Source organism: Sprattus sprattus (assembly GCF_963457725.1).
Source record: "Sprattus sprattus genome assembly, chromosome: 5".
NCBI classification, from domain to species: Eukaryota; Metazoa; Chordata; class Actinopteri; order Clupeiformes; family Clupeidae; genus Sprattus; species Sprattus sprattus.
Window position 1 is genome coordinate 18,282,292 of NC_137924.1, and position 17,990 is coordinate 18,300,281.

The following is a 17,990-nucleotide window of genomic DNA, read 5'->3' on the forward strand; positions in this document are numbered from 1 at the left end:
AACCCTAGATAACCCTCACAGTACCACAAAAGTCCAAATATCTAGTCATCTGATATCTGGAGTATTACCAAAGGTGATGCACCCTGATGACATATTTCAAACTCAAAGGCAGTACAGGGGAGGTATTTCAAGTATGTGGTTTGGTGACAAGCCTGGGTAGGTTAACTCAGGTTAGTAAGTGGTAAACCTAGGAAGATTAACTAAGGTTAGTAAGTGGTTAACCTGGGTAGGTTAACTCAGGTTAGTAAGTGGAAAACCTGGGTAGGTTAACTCAGGTTAGTAAGTGGAAAACCTGGTTAGGTTAACTCAGGTTAGTAAGTGGTAAACCTGGGTAGGTTAACTCAAGTTAGTAAGTGGTAAACCTGGGTAGGTTAACTCAGGTTAGTAAGTGGTAAACCTTGGTAGGTTAACTCCTTAACCTTCTAATATCAGAACCTTATGAACCTGTTTTGCTTGAAATTAAAGCCCCCCCCCCCCGGTCTGTCGTCTCTCATCTCCAAGCCAAAAACTTACAAACAATCCACTTCTCCATGGCGTCCAAGGACAGGTATTCACAAGGCATCTACCAACACAACAGAGGAAAATGTTAGGCTCAGCTCACACTGGACCTTCTCGGTTCAGCTCATCATTGTGTGTGTGTGTGTGTGTGTGTGCATGGGTGTGTGTGTGTGTGTGTGTGTGTGTGTGTGTGTGTGTGTGTGTGTGTGTGTGTGTGTGAGAGAGAGAGTATGTGTGTTTGTGTGAAAGAGTGTGTGCATGGACATGTTTCTGCTTCATATTGCTTTTACTCATTTCTATAAGCTCATAACAGTTTATTAGATTATATGTAAACTTACATAAGCATGAATTCATGAGTTATTCTAATTTAATAACTGCAAGAAGGAGCAGTCTGGTTTGAGCACAACTGAAGAAGTACCGTTTTTCCCCACATGGGGACACAATTTCCCCACATGGTTTAAATGTAACCTCGTACAATTTTTCTTTTTAAGCATAAATAACCAGTCAGTTGATGTCGACACAGAAAATGTCATTGATCTCTACCAGACCATTATTCCATCAAACTGCAGGCATTCTATAGTCTATGTTAAACATTTTGGATATTTGAGGGCTCCTAAAATTGAATTTGGACCATTTTACCATTCAATTAACTTGAAATTGATAGTCAACAGATGCAATAGGTACAGTATACAAAATCTGCTTTAGAATCATTGTAAGTAGACATGAAAACCTATGGCTTCATTAGATCTGGGTGCATTGTGATGATTAAGAGGGAGGAATTTCAATTCTGCCCAAACTGGTTCCTGATGAAAATAAAACTGAATATAACAAGTGACTAATACAGGTGACTGGTATTTGTGCGTGTGTGCGTGTGTGCGTGTGTGCGTGTGTGCGTGTGTGCGTGTGTGCGTGTGTGCGTGTGTGCGTGTGTGCGTGTGTGCGTGTGTGCGTGTGTGCGTGTGTGCGAGTGTGTGTGTGTGTGTGTGCTCCTCACCGTGTCTGACTGTGCTGGGCTGAGCATAAGTGAGTGTGTGTGTGTGTGTGTGTGTGTGTGTGTGTGCTCCTCACCGTGTCTGACTGTGCTTGGTTCAGCATAAGTGTGTGTGTGTGTGTGTGTGTGTGTGTGTGTGTGTGCGTGTGCGTGTGCGTGTGCGTGTGCGTGTGCGTGTGCGTGTGCGTGTGCGTGTGCGTGTGCGTGTGTTTGATTGTTTGTGTGTTTGCTCCTCACCATGACTGACTGTGCTGGATTGATCATAGTTGTGTGTGTGTGTGTGTGTGTGTGTGTGTGTGTGTGTGTGTGTGTGTGTGTGTGTGTGTGTGTGTGTTCCTCACCGTGTCTGACTGTGCTGGGTTGAGCATGGTGCTGGGGGCGCTGATGAGACTCAGCAGCTGGGCGTTCCTCCACTGGTCGGCGGACAGGTTGCGGCGAGGGTACACCATCTGCAGGGAGAGGAGGGCGTCCGACAAGGACTGCACCCAGAGAAAAAAACAGACCAGATCACCCACTGATGAGTCAAGGCAACGCAGTGGGCCAAAGATCTTCAGACTTTTGTAAGATTTTGTTGTGTAGTAGTGCAATGCTCTCATCTCCCCTTACCTTTCCATGAGGGACAAACTCCTCCATCATCTTTTTAAATGGGTTTTCATAGTCTACGATCATCTGTCCAAGCCTGGGGTATTCTCTGTCACTGAAACAAACAAACAAAAGAAACCATGTGATGGTGGGGACAAACGTTAAGACTGCTAAAAACCCTGATAATACATATGTGTGCGGATTGTGGGAACTGTATCATAATGGTCTATTATGTCATCATTAACAAGTTTCCATTACCTTGAGCCATGTGTCATTTCATGTGCGTAGTTGTACAGGCCGATGATCGCTTTGCGTTCCTCGATCCGGGATAGCAGTATCATTAATGTAGTGTAGGTCACGACTAAGTCAAGGTAGTTTTTTGTGAGGTCAAAATTTACAGTCTGCAAAAAAGGAAGTAATATAAAAATTAGACCATTTCACGGAATGATGGCAGTTATGGCATTTGGAGTTTGATCTATAAACAAAACATGGTCTTGAAACCAGATTTTATTTTAACCCATTTAGGCCTAAAGCGCCTGGAAAAAATGCCTGTAAAACCTATAGGCGATTTCAGAAAAGCCCCCAAAACCTGAAGTTTTTCTAGAAATTCAGCAATTGTGTCAACGCCTACTACATTACTGATTTCTCAGCCCCTGTAACAGATAGGAACACAATTCAAAAAGTATTTGAGAGCTTACACCTGTGGCTTTCATGAGAATTTGAATTTGTATTTACAAATATTTACAATATTTACCTACACCTTCTCAAAAGTAAACAAAATATGTAAAAGTGCAGGATCAGAACAGAACAGTAGGAAAAAATGTAATAAGCTATATGACAAAGTATATAACAATGTGAAATAAAGTATATAACTATATAATTATAAATATATAATTCTTATAGGGAAAGTTTTAACTTTTGAGTTGTTTACTTGTTTTATTATGAGCAGAAGGGAATACGATTAACATCTATTTTGTTGTCCGTGTAGTTTTTACATACCAGGGATATTTAATGCTCATTTGGACACTATGGATGGAGAATGGACCTGACAGTGTCAACCTCTGAGTTGTTTACTTGTTGTATTATGAGCAGAAGGGAATAAGATTTTGATCAACAATTATAACTATTTTGTTGTCCATGTAGTTTTTACATACCAGTGATATTTTTATGCTCATTTGGATACTATCACTGAGATACAGATGAACTAGTTTAGTGTCAAATATTCCATTAAAAGGGAAAAAACAGGAATAATTCAAATAAAAAACAAAACAAATTTCAAGTACATCTTATTTATCAACTGATAAATACTGTATGCTGGGCTGAAATGGAAGGCAACCAAAGCATTCACTATAATAAAGTCAAACGAGGATTCAGTAGCATTAACTGATTATAAACAACATTCTATAGGGACTGATTATTGTTTTGAAATACTAGAATATATAGTAATGCAAAGAATAGAGAGTTGTCGATATAATTCGCTCGTTCACACTCGCTCACTGGAGAAAGTTTTAACAACATAGCAAGCTAGCTTAGTGTTAATATAGCCCTCTATGATACCATATTCCCTTTCATTTACCTCGAGTAAACCTACATTTAAGCAAGTAACAATCGTTAACAACTACAGATAACCATATGCTGTAACTACCAGTACTCACAACTCACTCCTTGCCTAATTTACTTTGAGCTATAATCCTGGCTGTCGCGGAGGAGACGTTACTTAGCAAAGCGAGAAAGCCAACGATTTTTTTTTTAAACTACTAATGGCAAAACATTTGAGGCACTATCACATGTCTATTCTGATGCATTTCATTGGCCCAGAGGCCGACACTTTGGGCAAAAACCCCCCTTATACAGAGAAAACGACACAAACGCTTTCCCGGCCTTAAAGGTAGAATGACGCAACAGCGCTCCCGGCTTTAATGGTAGAACAGCGGTAATGCTTTCCCGGCTTAAATGGGTTAAGGGGCATCTACAGTATGGCAGTATTTACTCGAATCTCTAGTATGCAGAGTAATCCACGCAAAATATTCAGGAAGCTTGAATAATATGAATTACACACGTGTTCTATTTCGTTCTAAAAATAGAAACCTTGCTCATTTTCTGGAACACTGCACACAAAAAGGCTCTCCACTTATTTCTGTGAAATGTGAACAATGACTGAAATGGGGTTGTAATCTCCACTTACAATGTCAAAGAAAACTTGGCAAGCATCAATAGTGTTCAGCAGTTCGCAAACATGGTCCTTTGGAAAAAAGAGAAGTGTCAAACGATAAGGAACATTTTCATTCTGACAGCCATTGTTAACGATATCATTTATGGTAGAGTAAGTATATGTTGTTGTCTGAAATGTGTTCTAAAGCGTATATGAATAAAGACATGCGTCCCCAAAAGTTGCTTTCAGGCAACTCTGTGTACAGCCCAAGCAACACTGTATATCTACTTCCTCCTTAAAATTGATAATGAGCCTTGGGTTTTAAGCAATCAGGGGCAGCAGGGGATTGGCCTCCCAGGATGTCAAACTTAAAAATGCAAGTGATTGGCTGGGTGGAAGAAGGGGCAGGGCTAGCTGGGAGGAGAGGTTTGTTTTCAAATGTCTGGCTAGCACTAGCTTGATCAGCAGGTCTTGCATATTGTTACTGTACAATTTGAACAAACAAAAACCGCTTGTAAATGACGACTACATTGTGAAAGCTAAGGTCAGCTGAATACCATCTAATATCAGCCTTGTTAGGTTGTGTAACTAATTTCATGATTTGCTTGGCTGTGGTTTCTAGCCAGTCCAAATACAAATGTCAATGTTAGCCAATTGAGTGATGTTTCAACTGGTTCACTTTTTTTCAGTTAGCTACCGACCCCAAGGTTAGTGTTCCAAACCTATATTAAATGCTTTTGTGCCTGCAAATAATCATGAAAAATACAACACTACAGAGTTCTGTCTTACCTTAAATTCCATAACATCCACAAATGTGAAGTAGTACAAAGCTAGATTCTTTAGTATTTCAGACTTTTCTTTTTGTAGTTGTGCAAGCTGTTGCTGTGGGGGGAAAACAATAATGAATCAGACACTGGAAAGGAGAAAACGACATACAGTATTTTTTTTTGTAAATATAATCAGCAAGGTTCATTCACTGAAGACACTCGTTAGTGAGTCATCAATGCAGTTTTTGAAATTTGAACGCCTGAGGTTGAGCCAAACCGCAGACGAGGCTAATTCACTTTAGTTTGTCAGATGTCAAGTAAATATCATTTAATCCTCTAAAGTCTGGGTTGTCTGGGAAAATGCCTAAATAGAAATTGCAATGGCTGTAGTAAGATTCAAGTCAGTGAGCAATACAAAGTTTAGGTTTGACAGTAAAACACGTGAATGAACCTTGCATCAAGTCCTGACAAGCCCAATAGTCCTCTCCGTGTTGGTACTTGCATGAGATTTCCGACCACAGGACAAATATGCACTGCAAGAGACCTGATGGGAGCATTTGGACACAGCCTTAAGCGGATTATGTCTGTCATTTTATATATATTTTTTCCAACATTTAATGTTGAATTAAATTACAGATGTATTTCTGAATAATGAACAGTGTATGTGTTTTGGATAACCAGATAAGCTATTCAATGTTTTGCAGGCGTGTTGCTGAATGCTAAATGGCGTGTTCATTACATTTTGTGCAATGATAGTGTGTAATAGCCAATCAGTGTATCAAGTCAGCCCATATCCAACTGCAAAGTGGATGCTGGAGAATTGCCATATTTGCATAAGAAATCCCAAGCATCTCCTCCACAGTCTAAGTGGGTACATAACAGCTACACTGACTATTTGAAGGTGCATTTAGAAACATAATCTTTACTCCGTATGAGCTGTGTCCCCCATCTGCTACTCAGCAAAGCAGTGCAGATTTGCCCTGGAACCAAGTTAGTATCTACTCCACTAAATAAATCATTGCAATTTCTCTATGTTAAAAGGAGATATGGCAACCAAGAAATATCATTACTACCATTCAATGTTTTCAAGAAGGAGGAAGAGCACAATCTCCAGAAATATGATTTCCATCCCTTTACTTCCAAAAATAACACCTCATTTCAATGTTTTACTGATAAAAATAAATCTTTTTGTTTGCTTTTCAGAGAAAAAGAGCTTGCTGGTGATGTTCAGCTTTCTTATTGCTTATGATAGTGATGCTTTCCCTATGAAGTAGCCTGTTGATAATTGTTGTGACACAATGGTGTTCACATCTCTCTTCTTGTGTGTCTGCTCTTATGAAAATGAAGGTGTTATTCTTAGATTCCTTTGCCCAGTATTGAAGACTGAATACAGATATATATGTGAGAACAACTAAAATGTTAAAACCCACGAGTAAGTGGGTAAGGCGCTCAAACAAAGCAAATGGCCTCCAGTGGAGTGCAAAACTTACCAAAAAGAATATTCCAGAAAATAGCCATGTTAAGCATGCAAGAAAACAAAAATGCACAACGTAAAAATACAATACAACACAAAAAGGAAAAACTCAAAGACAGTTAAACATGAGGAAGCTGTACGTCATTCCAAGTAGCAGTTAAAAAACATCTTTAACACAAATACACAGCAGAGACCAAAAGTAGAAAGCTAAAAAGAAGCATTTGGGAAACATTTGTTTATAAACAGGAATGGAGACTGATTATTATTAAAAGACACACACACACACAGAACAACACAGACATGTCACACTGGAAACGTGGAATGCATGTTTGAGAACATCATATGGGAGATAACTGGGCAGAAATCATGACCAGACCCTGTTTTTTCCTTTAGAGGGGGGGTGGCATCATTAGAGGGTACAAAGACACACTGCAATGACAGGGAAGGGCAGCTCAGAGTAAAAAATGACAGGACCAAAGTAAGGGAGTATGTGTGTGTGTGTGTGTGTGAGAGAGAGGGTGAGAGAGAGAGAGAGAGAGAGAGATAGAGAGAGAGAGATAGAAAGAGGATAGAGAGAGAGTGAGAGAGAGAGCCACACGCCCACATTCCTATCGGAGGCCGTTTCAACACACTGATGGCTTAGGGCAGAGGAATGACTCAGACAGCTCCTCTCTGATGCAAGCTCCTGGACCTGAATCAAACAGTCAGCAGCTCTGCCACACAAACACTCCATCACTCGCTACCAATGACTGGAAAAAAGATGGACAGCATTGCGTCATGCACGTACGTTCTGAAGAGGTAAAGCCAAAACTGGTCGGCCATATTGAACAAACTGGAGCCTGAGTCTGCGCAGTACGTGCTTTTTGAAGCATGCGCAGTGAACAGAAAATCAGCCAGGTCGGCCCAGAATTAGCCATAATTGGTTAAATCTCCGCTATTCCCTCCGGTGGCTTCTCTTTTGATTTAACATACACTGTCCATTTGATTTTACAGTCATTTCTCAGACAGCACAGCTCAATTTTAGTAGCTGTCTCTAATTGGTCACAGTCATTGTCCTTTAGCGTAACTTGCTGAAACGTTGAAGCAAAGTCATAGCAACCCAAATACACTGACATCTATTTACACAAATAAATACAGCTGCCACTGATTTTCATGTAACTAAGATGTGCATTTATACCTTCACTTCACTGTCAGATGCATCAAACGCTATTAATCAATAGGTCTCTCTGGACACTCTAGCACACATTTCTCATTGAATTGCCTGGGCTGATTGACTGACACAACGGACTGGTCTTCACGGACACTTACGTTATTGTTACGCGTCTCGACGGCCGGGAACTTTCGGACGATGAACTTCACCGCCGACTCCAGGTTTTTGTCGATCAGGTACGAGGGCTTCGCTTTGGGGTCCCCGCATGCCTGTGACCGAGAAAAGAAGAGGAGAGAAGAGAGAGAGGGCGAGAAAGAGAAAAAGAGATCGCTCAAAATGCTACAGCTGCCTCAAGACACAATGGCAAATACAAAACACATCCAGAGGCCAGAGAATACAAAAATAAACAACTAAACAGATAGAACGTTTTCAGACGACAGGTGAACAGGATGAGAAGGCAGAGTGCAGGGAATTGATTTTGAATTTGTCACAACTAGAAAATGCAATGAGAGAGAGAGAGAGAGAGACAGACAAAAAGAAAGAGAGAGAAAAAGAAAGAGAGAGAGTGGTAGATTCACATGTTCTTTCGACGGACAGGGTGCTGCATGATAAGTTGGAGGGCAGTTAGTGAGACGGCAGTGCATGGGCGGACGCACTTCTACGGGTGGAGGGGTGGTAGGGTGGGGTGGGGTGGGGGGAGGGGGGGACAGAAAGGTGGGCCGTTGGCCGGTGCGCTTGCCTCGGTCTCTCTGTAAGCAGTAAGGGGCTTACAGAGGTTAGAAAGGGCCGGAGGAAGTCGGCATACGTGCAGGGCGGGGTGTTGAATGATTACATGGTTAACATGATGCAAGGCATGCACTTATGCCTGGTAACACCTTCAAAAAGCGTCCACCTAATGATGGTCAAATCAAATAAACCTGCACTACACAACGCTGGACGTCCACAGTGTGCTAGACTCTTCTATTTTATTGAACCAAAGTGGAGAACTGAAAAGGCTACTCTTATACGTACAAACTTCTGCAACTGACGCCCAGGTTTATCTCCCATTAAATCCCCGTTGAGTACAGTAGAGATAGTTGAGTTGTGAATAATATTGCTTTCAGTGTGAGTTTAAAACAATATGTCCAACTAAATCAGAATTTCCAGAATATTCCCTCCAATGGCTATGTAGATATATTACAGCTCCCTTTTCATTAGGGTTGAGGAACTCCACTGGTTTCCAGGGAACACAGAGGCCTGGTTACAGCAATCTCCTGCCAATACTGAATGAAAGAGTAATGGAGTATGGCAATACAACTGTAAAAAAGGGGGAATTATTTGAGACTAAATAATTACTAACAGGCACTAACATATCATGAAATCACAGTGATTTCATCAATTTACTGTACCACCTGTACCAAAGCCTACTCAAAGCACTTAAGTGCTAGGGTCAGTAAATGATCATGGCTGTATAAGATTCTGCAGCTGTGCCTTAAAGAGTTCCAGAATTCCAAAGACCTATAATAACAGTAACCTAAAGCTATTTTGCAAACTACTACATTATGTATGTACACTGAACAACGAAGCAAACAAAAATCCAAAAAATGGAAATAAATCAAAACAAACAAATCAATTATAACAAATCAATCCCTGATAGCACTGACATATAAGATTTTTTTGGAAGGGAAGTGGGAACGGCCTTTACTTTGAACTGTGCTACGGCATTGTGAGTTGATACAGAGTTTATGGGATCATGAGGCTGGTAAGGAAAGCAGAAAAGGGGGGGGGGGGGGGGGAGACGGAGGACTGAGATTTCGGGGAGGGGAGGGGTGTAGGGAAGGTGAAAAGCTGTGCAAACCTTCCAAACTTGTCCTTGCTGGGGGGAAGCATTGTAACAGAAAGAGAGAAAATTACACATAAAACACAGGTTTCCAAATGTCTATCATGCATGTCTAACGTCCAAAATAAAGATTAGCTTTGGGAACTAATGTGTGAGTATATTTCTCTTCTTATCTTTTGCTTTTAAAGTCATAGATGATTCAGCTTAGTCAGTCGTTACGGTCCTATAGCGGGTTTTCGCATACAGGTAAGTTTTCCTTTAGAGGGACACTGTTTGGGTTACTGGGTGGCTATCTGTTAAGAGCTGCGAGGCGTTCCCAGAGCTAACATACACACCATGCAGAGTCCACTCCTCCAGGGACAGGGAGACAGGAGGCTACTACAAGGGTTGAAGTTCCACGTTTTCAGAAAAGACCAGGAATTACGTGATTAGTTCAAAGAAAAAAAATCAAAAAGTCATGCAAGCCAAAAAAATAAATAATTACAAACTAAAAAAAAAGAAGAAATAAAAAGAAGAATATTGAAACTGAATTTAAACAGAGAATTTCAAAAAACAATACACACGACTGATCAAATGTTGGAAACATCCCATGCAATATCTGCAGTGACAATTCAGCTATACTTTAGGTGGGCTCCCAAATGAACTTCACTACAAAAAAATGTCAGCCAGTTGGACGATCCCACAACATGAAAACACTGGCAAACAATACATGCAGAGCATCAGCACTGTTTGTGGCACACATGGCATGACATAGTATCTGGGCACCACAAACTAGCAGGCACCACAAACTAGCAGGCACCACGAACTAGCGATCTGAGCCATCAAACGCCTAACTGTCACTGCCAATGATTTCAAAAGGCCAGGGGTAAATGTTTTTCTCAACAATTAATTATAGCTCAGATCTGTAAGACTGCCATGCAGTGGAGACTTGCCCTAGGCCAACCAGCGAGAGCAGGGCGGAGAGATAGCTGGGAATAACAGATTGAGGTCAAGGATATGCAGCCCTTGGTCCCGTGGGAGGCCCTCCCCGTGACCTTTATATGAAGTCTTGCAGAAAGACTTCATACAAAAAGGCTAATGCCTGCCTATTGTTGGCATTTACCACACAGGAAAAATAAATAAATAAATAAAAGACCAAAAATCAAAGCTGTATGAACGTCCCATGCACATTACATGAAACTATGTGGCACCCACAGAAATGGATGCATCCCACTCTCTTTTAAAAACATAAGCTTCCGGTATTTCAGTGCAGATCTTCAATGGTACTTCAACCGGCCATGGTACACAGACTCCCCTCCCTAGGGCTGGGTGGTTCGCTTAAATGGGAGTGAGATAAGCAACATGGACTTCCTTTCTTTTTCTGAGGATTCCTAGTGTCTTTTCCTGTGGACTTGGTTTTGTTTTGTTTTTGTTTTTTACTCAGCTTATTTAGGGTAAGCCTCCCATAATCACATAGGTCATACTGGCACTAATCTATCGAATTACTGATATTAAAACTGCCATTGTATTCTGCAATTGTATACACAAAACACATTTCCTCAATTAACCATGAACAGAACAGCAAGTTAAAGTATGCCCTTTACAAATATGGTAATGTCACATTAGAATGGTCCTGAATTTATATTTTATCTTCATTTTTCCCCAATCAAAGCAGCTCATTTTTTTAACGCTTTGATGAAATCTCACTATCTAAGGCAAGCAGTGATTGAATGCTGGCCAACCGCTTGATTTACAGCCACAACTGAATGAGATTGCTGCAATTTTCAATGCATCTAGACTGTGCTGATGCGAATGTCTTTACAGTTGCTAAGCAACAGAAAACCTAAATGCAATGCTCTGCTTGCTTGCGCTCCGCTAAAATGCCCACACTCAACCACATGGAATAGCCCTATCAGAACTCAAATATTCCTGATTAACATGGCAAAACGTGTGAATGGTGCATGGCTTTCATGGGAATACACAGAAATGGGACACATGGAGCAGTGCAAGATCACTACTGGGTTGGATACTTGGCGGCACTGGCTGAATGCATGAAGTCGGATGTCTTGGATGGGGAGAGAGGGAGGGAGGGAGAGAGAGTGAGAGAGAGAGTGAGTGAGTGAGATAGTGCTTATTTGTTCAGTGTCTACCAGTTGAGACTGAAACTTCTTTGGTGCACTCCCCCATTTTGCAGCATAGAGCCACTTCTGTGCCCTAATTGGCAGAGGAAGGCACTGCAGTGAATATGCACCACTCATTGGAGTTGGGTTCAATGCCACCCGGTTTGGGGTGACAATGTGCAAGAGGGGATGGCAGGGGGAGGTGGGGGCTAGAGGGAAAGTAGGCCTACAGAGCAAATGGGCTGAGGGGTGGGGGTGTTGGGGCAGAAGTGGGTGGACAGGGGGAGGGGGTGCTAACAGATAGCCTAGCACAGTTCTGAACTACCCTCCTTTTCTACTGCTAACTGAAGCTGGACAGCTTCCAGTTTGCTCCTGCCAGTTTCACAGACTGCCAAAGCATTTACTGTGAAGCCTCCATCTTTGAGATGAGCATCAAACCCAATGGAGGAATATTCTCTCTGCTCCCAGAGGGTGGATACAGAGGAATGACACTGACAGGTCCAGCAGGAAACCAAGTGACAGGTTCTGCTTTGTGTGCAGCTGAGGGTAATCTTTTACCATCTCAGGTTCACAGTAGCTCTAAAATACTGTCAATCATGTCATCACAAACCAGGCAACCCAGCACATCCAAACCACAAGACTACCTGTAGAGGAATTCAAGGGCGTTTGAACCCTGGATATTGAGGGGATTTTCTAGAAGGGCAACACTTCGGAACGAGGAATAGTTATACACACACCACAATTACTAGGCACACTAGGAATCTACAGCCTAAAAGAAAACAACTGAAAATGTGCATAATCTCAGCAACATGATTCTATATTATAAACCCATTTAAATATTATTGTCCATGTATTCATTTCTGAACAACTGTTATGGTCTTCTTAGAACTACCAGTGTGCTTCACAAACACTAGTCAATATCCTTGCGGTCTGGTGCGCTGCTGTTGTTTCCCTTACACTTCATAAATCAATTGTCCTTCCCTTTGCTGTCATCATTGAGGGCAGTCACCAAAACATTAAAGCACCTTCAACGCTTGCAATCCACCTGGCTGGCAACTGTAGCTTGCCACGAACTGTCCAAATTAATTGATTTCAGCGGACGCTTAGCAAACTCTCAGGGCCTGGATTGGATTATCCCTATCTGATGTTGCTCGCTATTTGACAGCGTAATATGTCACGTAGCGAGCTAACGTTAGAGCGACGACAATCCTATGCTTGATATACTGAACACCACATGCACCACGTCAACAGAAAACACATAAAACAGACATAAAAAAACGTAGTCTTGCGCAGAGGAGCAGGCATCTTCAGTGTCTGGTGTAAATGCATTCAGCCAAAAAAAAACTCCTTGCTGGCTTACAAGCAGGTTGACACTGACTCACTATGCGTTAGCACAGTATGTGAGTATATGGATTTACTGTCTGAGGGAGGATAACTACCTAGCATGCTAAGTAGCTAGCAGCTAACGATTGTACGGTAGAAGCATCACATAGCGTCCGAACATCTGCGATTTGCTTATGAATCTTTAGTCTGAGACTGTCTGGGCTGACGCAGAATGAATGGTACCATAGTTTAAATGTAGCTATCGATTTGTGACAAGCTGCCGCTGTAATGATTATGTTAGCCAGCTAACCAGTTAGCAAGCAGGCTAACGTTATCATCAAACCCGTCAGAGAAATGCATACAACCAAAGCTTGGTAGGGAAGAATAGCATGGACCACCATTTTGCTGTAATACGTCCCGAGAGGAAAGGTTAATGCATCGTTTATATATATGAATATTTAAGAAACAATAACCAAGTCATCAGTAGAACGTGCGCAGTGTCCAAATTAACAATAATGTCGATATTGAAGCCTTTTCTGTAAGGGCCTTCCCTGAATTCCTGTCTGGTGCTGTCCTGTCCTGTGTGCTATCGCTGCAGTCATCTTTCACTGGGAATAATGTCGTTGAGATAGATGATGATAGCTAACAATAATATAGGGCACTACGATTTAATTAAAGCTTGATAAAACCAATAGCTTAGGGCACTTCCAAACGCCTTACCTTTTTGATATTGTAGATGCGGGTGAGCATCCCGATGCCCCTGTCGTTTAAAATGGTCAATTTCTCCGCCAGCTTTTGCTGGCTAGGTTGTAACACACCTCGCGACATGCTGACAATTTAGCTAATTTCCTCCACGAATCGAAACCGATCGAGAAACTCGATGTAGTGTTACAAAAGAAAGAAGCAGACAAATGTGTTTTAGTGTTAAAATTTGCCCATATTATGGGCTAAAATCCTCGTCAACTCCTCACTCCCCTCCTCTGGCTCCCTGTTTTTTCTAGGTGTTGCCCTAACTATCAGAACGAGGCTGTTTCCTGCAACACCAACGCATGTCACGTGACTAGCATCCTCCGGCAGATACAGTATTTCCGCCTATTCCCAGTCATATTTTTGCAGAAGCTCATTTTACTATTTGCTATCAATTTCTTTCTTATTTGAGGACCTGTACACACTGATATAGGCTCATGTTCCTTTATGTATAGATAGGGTACATTAGTCTTTATATTTGATGGTTGTACATACACACAAATAAGTATAATTATGAATTTAACACATTTTTTAATGGGATCACTATAAGGCATTTCATACTTTAACCTCTTACCCCGTTAACATAGTAGAGATAAACAGGCCAAAATGATATGTTCATTTTAGGCTATATAAGGAAGTGAATACATTATTATCTTTTATTATTTATATTATTTTTATCAAAACCCATTGGTAAATTATATTTTACTTATGTCAGAGAATAGTTGTGTTTTTGTTCAAATTACATTTTTATTTTGTAAAATGATTGAATGTTTTGATGTTTAATTTTTTTTCTTCAGCACAGGACTGCGGTTCAGCCCGTTGACCTTAAGTCTAATTTTATACCCTTAAAAAAAATATGAGGTAGCCCACTATTTATTTATTTATTTATTTAAATGTCTTTATTGATTTTTGTAAAAAAAAAAAAAAAAAAAAAAAAACTTTAAATACCTACTATCAAAAATAATGTTGGGTTTATAAGAACCATACACCATCAAAAGTGAATAAATGCTTGTTACCACCTGTGACCTCAACATCAACAGACTAATCATCACCAATAGGTGCTGCTGAAGTTACATTCCCCACTATGGGTGGCAGTGCTATTAGTGACCCTTTTTTCAGGTAGGCTAAGAGGTGCTCTCAGTTTCAGGTTGGGTTGCAGCAAAGCCAAGGGGAAGGAATGTACGCTAAGTGAACATCAGTATCAGCTGACCAGGACGAGTGACAGAGCACAGCTCCATCGGGGACAAGCAAGCATCAGGAGTCTTCACTTTTTCTGCTGTGGGGGAAACCATCAGACACATGTGATGCAGTCGCTTGCCCAAGAAATAAAATCCTTCTCTAAAACTAATCTGAGAAAACAATGCACCAGGGTGACGACTCTGAGTGGAAGGCGGATTATTGAGACCTGGAAAGGATCCTCTGTGCATGTGGTTGAGGATACCGTTCAGCCAGAGACAACATTTGGTTATGTGCAGGACACCAGCTGGGACCTTCAAGTCGGCACTGTTAAACCACACTTATTGCTGGGTGAGTTTTTAAAATTATTTATGTATACATGGGCCACCAAACTGTTTTTCCGCTCTGTAAACCTACAATAGGCAAGAGGACATTATAGGTAAGGTAATAGTTTAAAATGTCAAATAACATGCCCATGAACATTAGCAGGTTATGTTATCCAAAGGTGTGAGCTGAGTGAAGTTTATTTGAGGTGGTTTGTTCATTCTCTCAGGCTCTCAAGATGCAGCACAAGACTTTGGGACGATGAGGAAATTCAAGGTATGAGTGACTGTCTCATCTCCTTAGTTTGCCACCCAAACAAAGGCACAAGTCAAAGTTATGTCACGTTAAATTAGTTCTAAATAGGATGCTGTTGCTTGTATGTAGAGTTCAGTATTTAAAACACGTCACATGAATTGGTTGTCATGTTACCTTTTGTCTTTCAGGTCACGCATATATTGAATGTTGCTTACGGTGTCGAGAATGCTTTTCCAGATCTGTTTATTTATAAAACAATAAGCATATTGGATCAGCCTGACACCGACATCATATCATATCTTCAGGAGTGCACACAATTCATAGAACAAGCCAAGGCTGAGGTACGTTTTGATACTGTACTTTGATGTTGCTTGTAGCTTGTCACAGTTCATTGGGTTAGAATAAAATATATTTTCCTCCATACACTTGGCACTAAGCACATTGACCTGATGTGTTCTTTAAGAGTCTCATAGAAGTGATGTTTTATCCCATCGAAGTGCTGTAATTTCCTGAGTGTTCGATTTTAATGCCCAGCCTACCTGATACTCAAAAGCTAGCCAATGGCCGTCGTCCCTTATTCTAGGTATCCACACTGCATTGTGAATAATGAATGTTGAGTTTTCACCATGCATTATTGAGCAAGTTGTAGAAAGACCATATCACTACCAGCCATTGTTTGTCATACAACCTCTTTACCAAATAGACGAGCCAGTCGCCCACAACCTGACACTGTCATATGATGCAAATTCAGAAGGGTTTATGATTACAGCGCCTATTCAAAATTAGTTTCCATTCCTGGGGTAAAATGAGTGAGTAGTTTCTTCGCTCTCTTACTTACCATGTAACCAGTGATATGGGCAGTAGCTTTGCCTTAATTAATCACACGTGGTGGCTTTTAGTTGAGAAAGGAAACATTCTCTCACCTTCCCACTTGTGATTTTGCCATTGTGAGTGGTTCACCATCAGTGGTGTTGGTTTCATGAATTTCCATACCATGTACCAGTCTATCTGATCCCGCACTACTGGTCCTGAATGTAGTTTTTCCCAACCTGAGAAGTATAATGAAGAGAAGTGCTTTGGCTCTTACTGAGGCCCTAGATACAGTGTCATCGCAATGACAGTGCGTGTTCATCAGATATCCCTGCCACTGAGTCTTCCCCTTTCCATTTCTTAGAGAGGAGTTGTGTTGGTTCACTGCAACTCTGGCGTTTCTCGCTGTGCCGCTGTGGTCATTGGATACCTCATGTCCAGAGAGGGCCAGGCATTCGATGACGCACTTGCCCTTGTGAAGTCGGCGCGACCTGCCTCCTGTCCAAACCCAGGCTTCTTGGAACAACTGAAAAGTTATAAACCACAAGCAAACACGCATATAAATGGTCATTGAAAATTCTATATGTATCTGTAGCTTGACAGTCTATTCATGGTGCACAAATGAAATTGCCATGGATAGCACGAGTGAAGGCTGCATTATTGTATTTGAACTGCTAAAAAAACCACACATAACATAATTTAAACAGTGCACAACTACCATTGTAAATACTGGGCAAGGTCACTTGATAAAAATAGCTATTTTACTTTTGTGTTATTCATGGCAAGTGATGGAACCAAACTTCCCAGTTTTGGTATGCATGTGCTTTAATGGATTAATTTTTTCATTTCATTTTTTCACACTGATATAATTCTAAAGTATTGTTATGAAATTACAATCTTCATAGTATGGTCAATGATTCAGTCCACAAGATATTTTGATAGTCTTAGCCTTGCAATTCGCCATTCTGTAATTCCTTGGTCAAAGCAATAGCATAACATTAGCTCATTTTAATCTTTTGCCTATAATCTTTCTCTATTAACTCTATCAACTTACTCCTAAAGTGTACATTAGTCAAAGAGAAACATATTTTTTGGCTAGTCTAATTTCAGTCAAATACTGATTCCAACTTAGAAGGCTCCTCTGATTTCAAGTGAATTGTATTCATGTCTTAATGACTATAGGTCCTAATATTGTCTTTCAATTGATTTCTCTCACTGCTCTATGGTTAAAAGATGTAATTTATTAATAAAAATGTAGCTCCATTGATTTTTCAGATAGATGGGTTCATATCAAATGGCTTTTTAATGTTTTATATTTGCTTTAGTATTTTTGAAGTTTTTAAATAACTATCTTTGGATAGATATGGGCTCAGTTACGTTGTTATTGCAATTTTGAATCGCATGTACCCATTTTCTAACTGACACAAGGGTTTCACACTTGGCTTGTTGCTCATAAAACATTTGAACTAGACCTTTGCAACATGTTTGACTTTCTTTGTGAGTGAAAGGAACAATACTGTAACTCCTGTAGCCCTAAAGAATCTGTGATGGATGTTAGCTGTTGCTTTAGTCCATTGTACATCATGGGAATTCTATTTCATGCATATAGATTTTAAAGATACCCCCATTTGCCATCCCTCTATTTCTTTGGCTGTATATATTACACAATGTTAAACCAATCCAGTAACTCCCAGCAATGTTGTTTATTATGTTCCTATGACAAATTATTTCACAAGAAAAAAAAGCTTTGTGTGAACCCCCCAAATATCTTGCACTGGAGCAGAGTATTTTTTTGTTTTGTTTTGATTTATTTGTTTTGTGTG

General features: G+C 40.6%; 2 protein-coding genes across 3 annotated transcripts in view; one reads left to right on the plus strand and one right to left on the minus strand.

The window, feature by feature from the left end:
• Window positions 1–13,851, minus strand: part of nckap1 (NCK-associated protein 1) — a 36,906-nt gene extending 23,055 nt beyond the window's left edge. The window contains exons 1-9 of one of the 2 annotated variants that reach the window (XM_080839421.1): window positions 13,576–13,851; window positions 9,452–9,469; window positions 7,773–7,883; window positions 5,013–5,099; window positions 4,257–4,313; window positions 2,330–2,472; window positions 2,096–2,186; window positions 1,831–1,968; window positions 514–562 (exon numbers count right to left, since the gene is read on the minus strand). In XM_080839421.1, coding sequence (XP_080695547.1) covers window positions 514–562; window positions 1,831–1,968; window positions 2,096–2,186; window positions 2,330–2,472; window positions 4,257–4,313; window positions 5,013–5,099; window positions 7,773–7,883; window positions 9,452–9,469; window positions 13,576–13,683 — 802 coding nt within the window. In that variant the 5' untranslated portion in view covers window positions 13,684–13,851. The remainder of the gene's footprint in view (window positions 1–513; window positions 563–1,830; window positions 1,969–2,095; window positions 2,187–2,329; window positions 2,473–4,256; window positions 4,314–5,012; window positions 5,100–7,772; window positions 7,884–9,451; window positions 9,470–13,575) is intronic. The other variant, XM_080839422.1, reaches the window with a different exon arrangement.
• Window positions 13,852–14,414: 563 nt separating this feature from the next.
• Window positions 14,415–16,741, plus strand: dusp19a (dual specificity phosphatase 19a; the record flags this gene model as incomplete). Its single annotated transcript, XM_080838326.1, has 5 exons — window positions 14,415–14,463; window positions 14,744–15,129; window positions 15,332–15,378; window positions 15,546–15,698; window positions 16,532–16,741. The coding sequence occupies exons 1-5, from the start codon at window positions 14,459–14,461 to the stop codon at window positions 16,739–16,741; spliced, it is 801 nt and encodes a 266-aa protein (XP_080694452.1). The 5' UTR covers window positions 14,415–14,458.
• Between the last annotated feature and the right edge of the window lie 1,249 nt (window positions 16,742–17,990).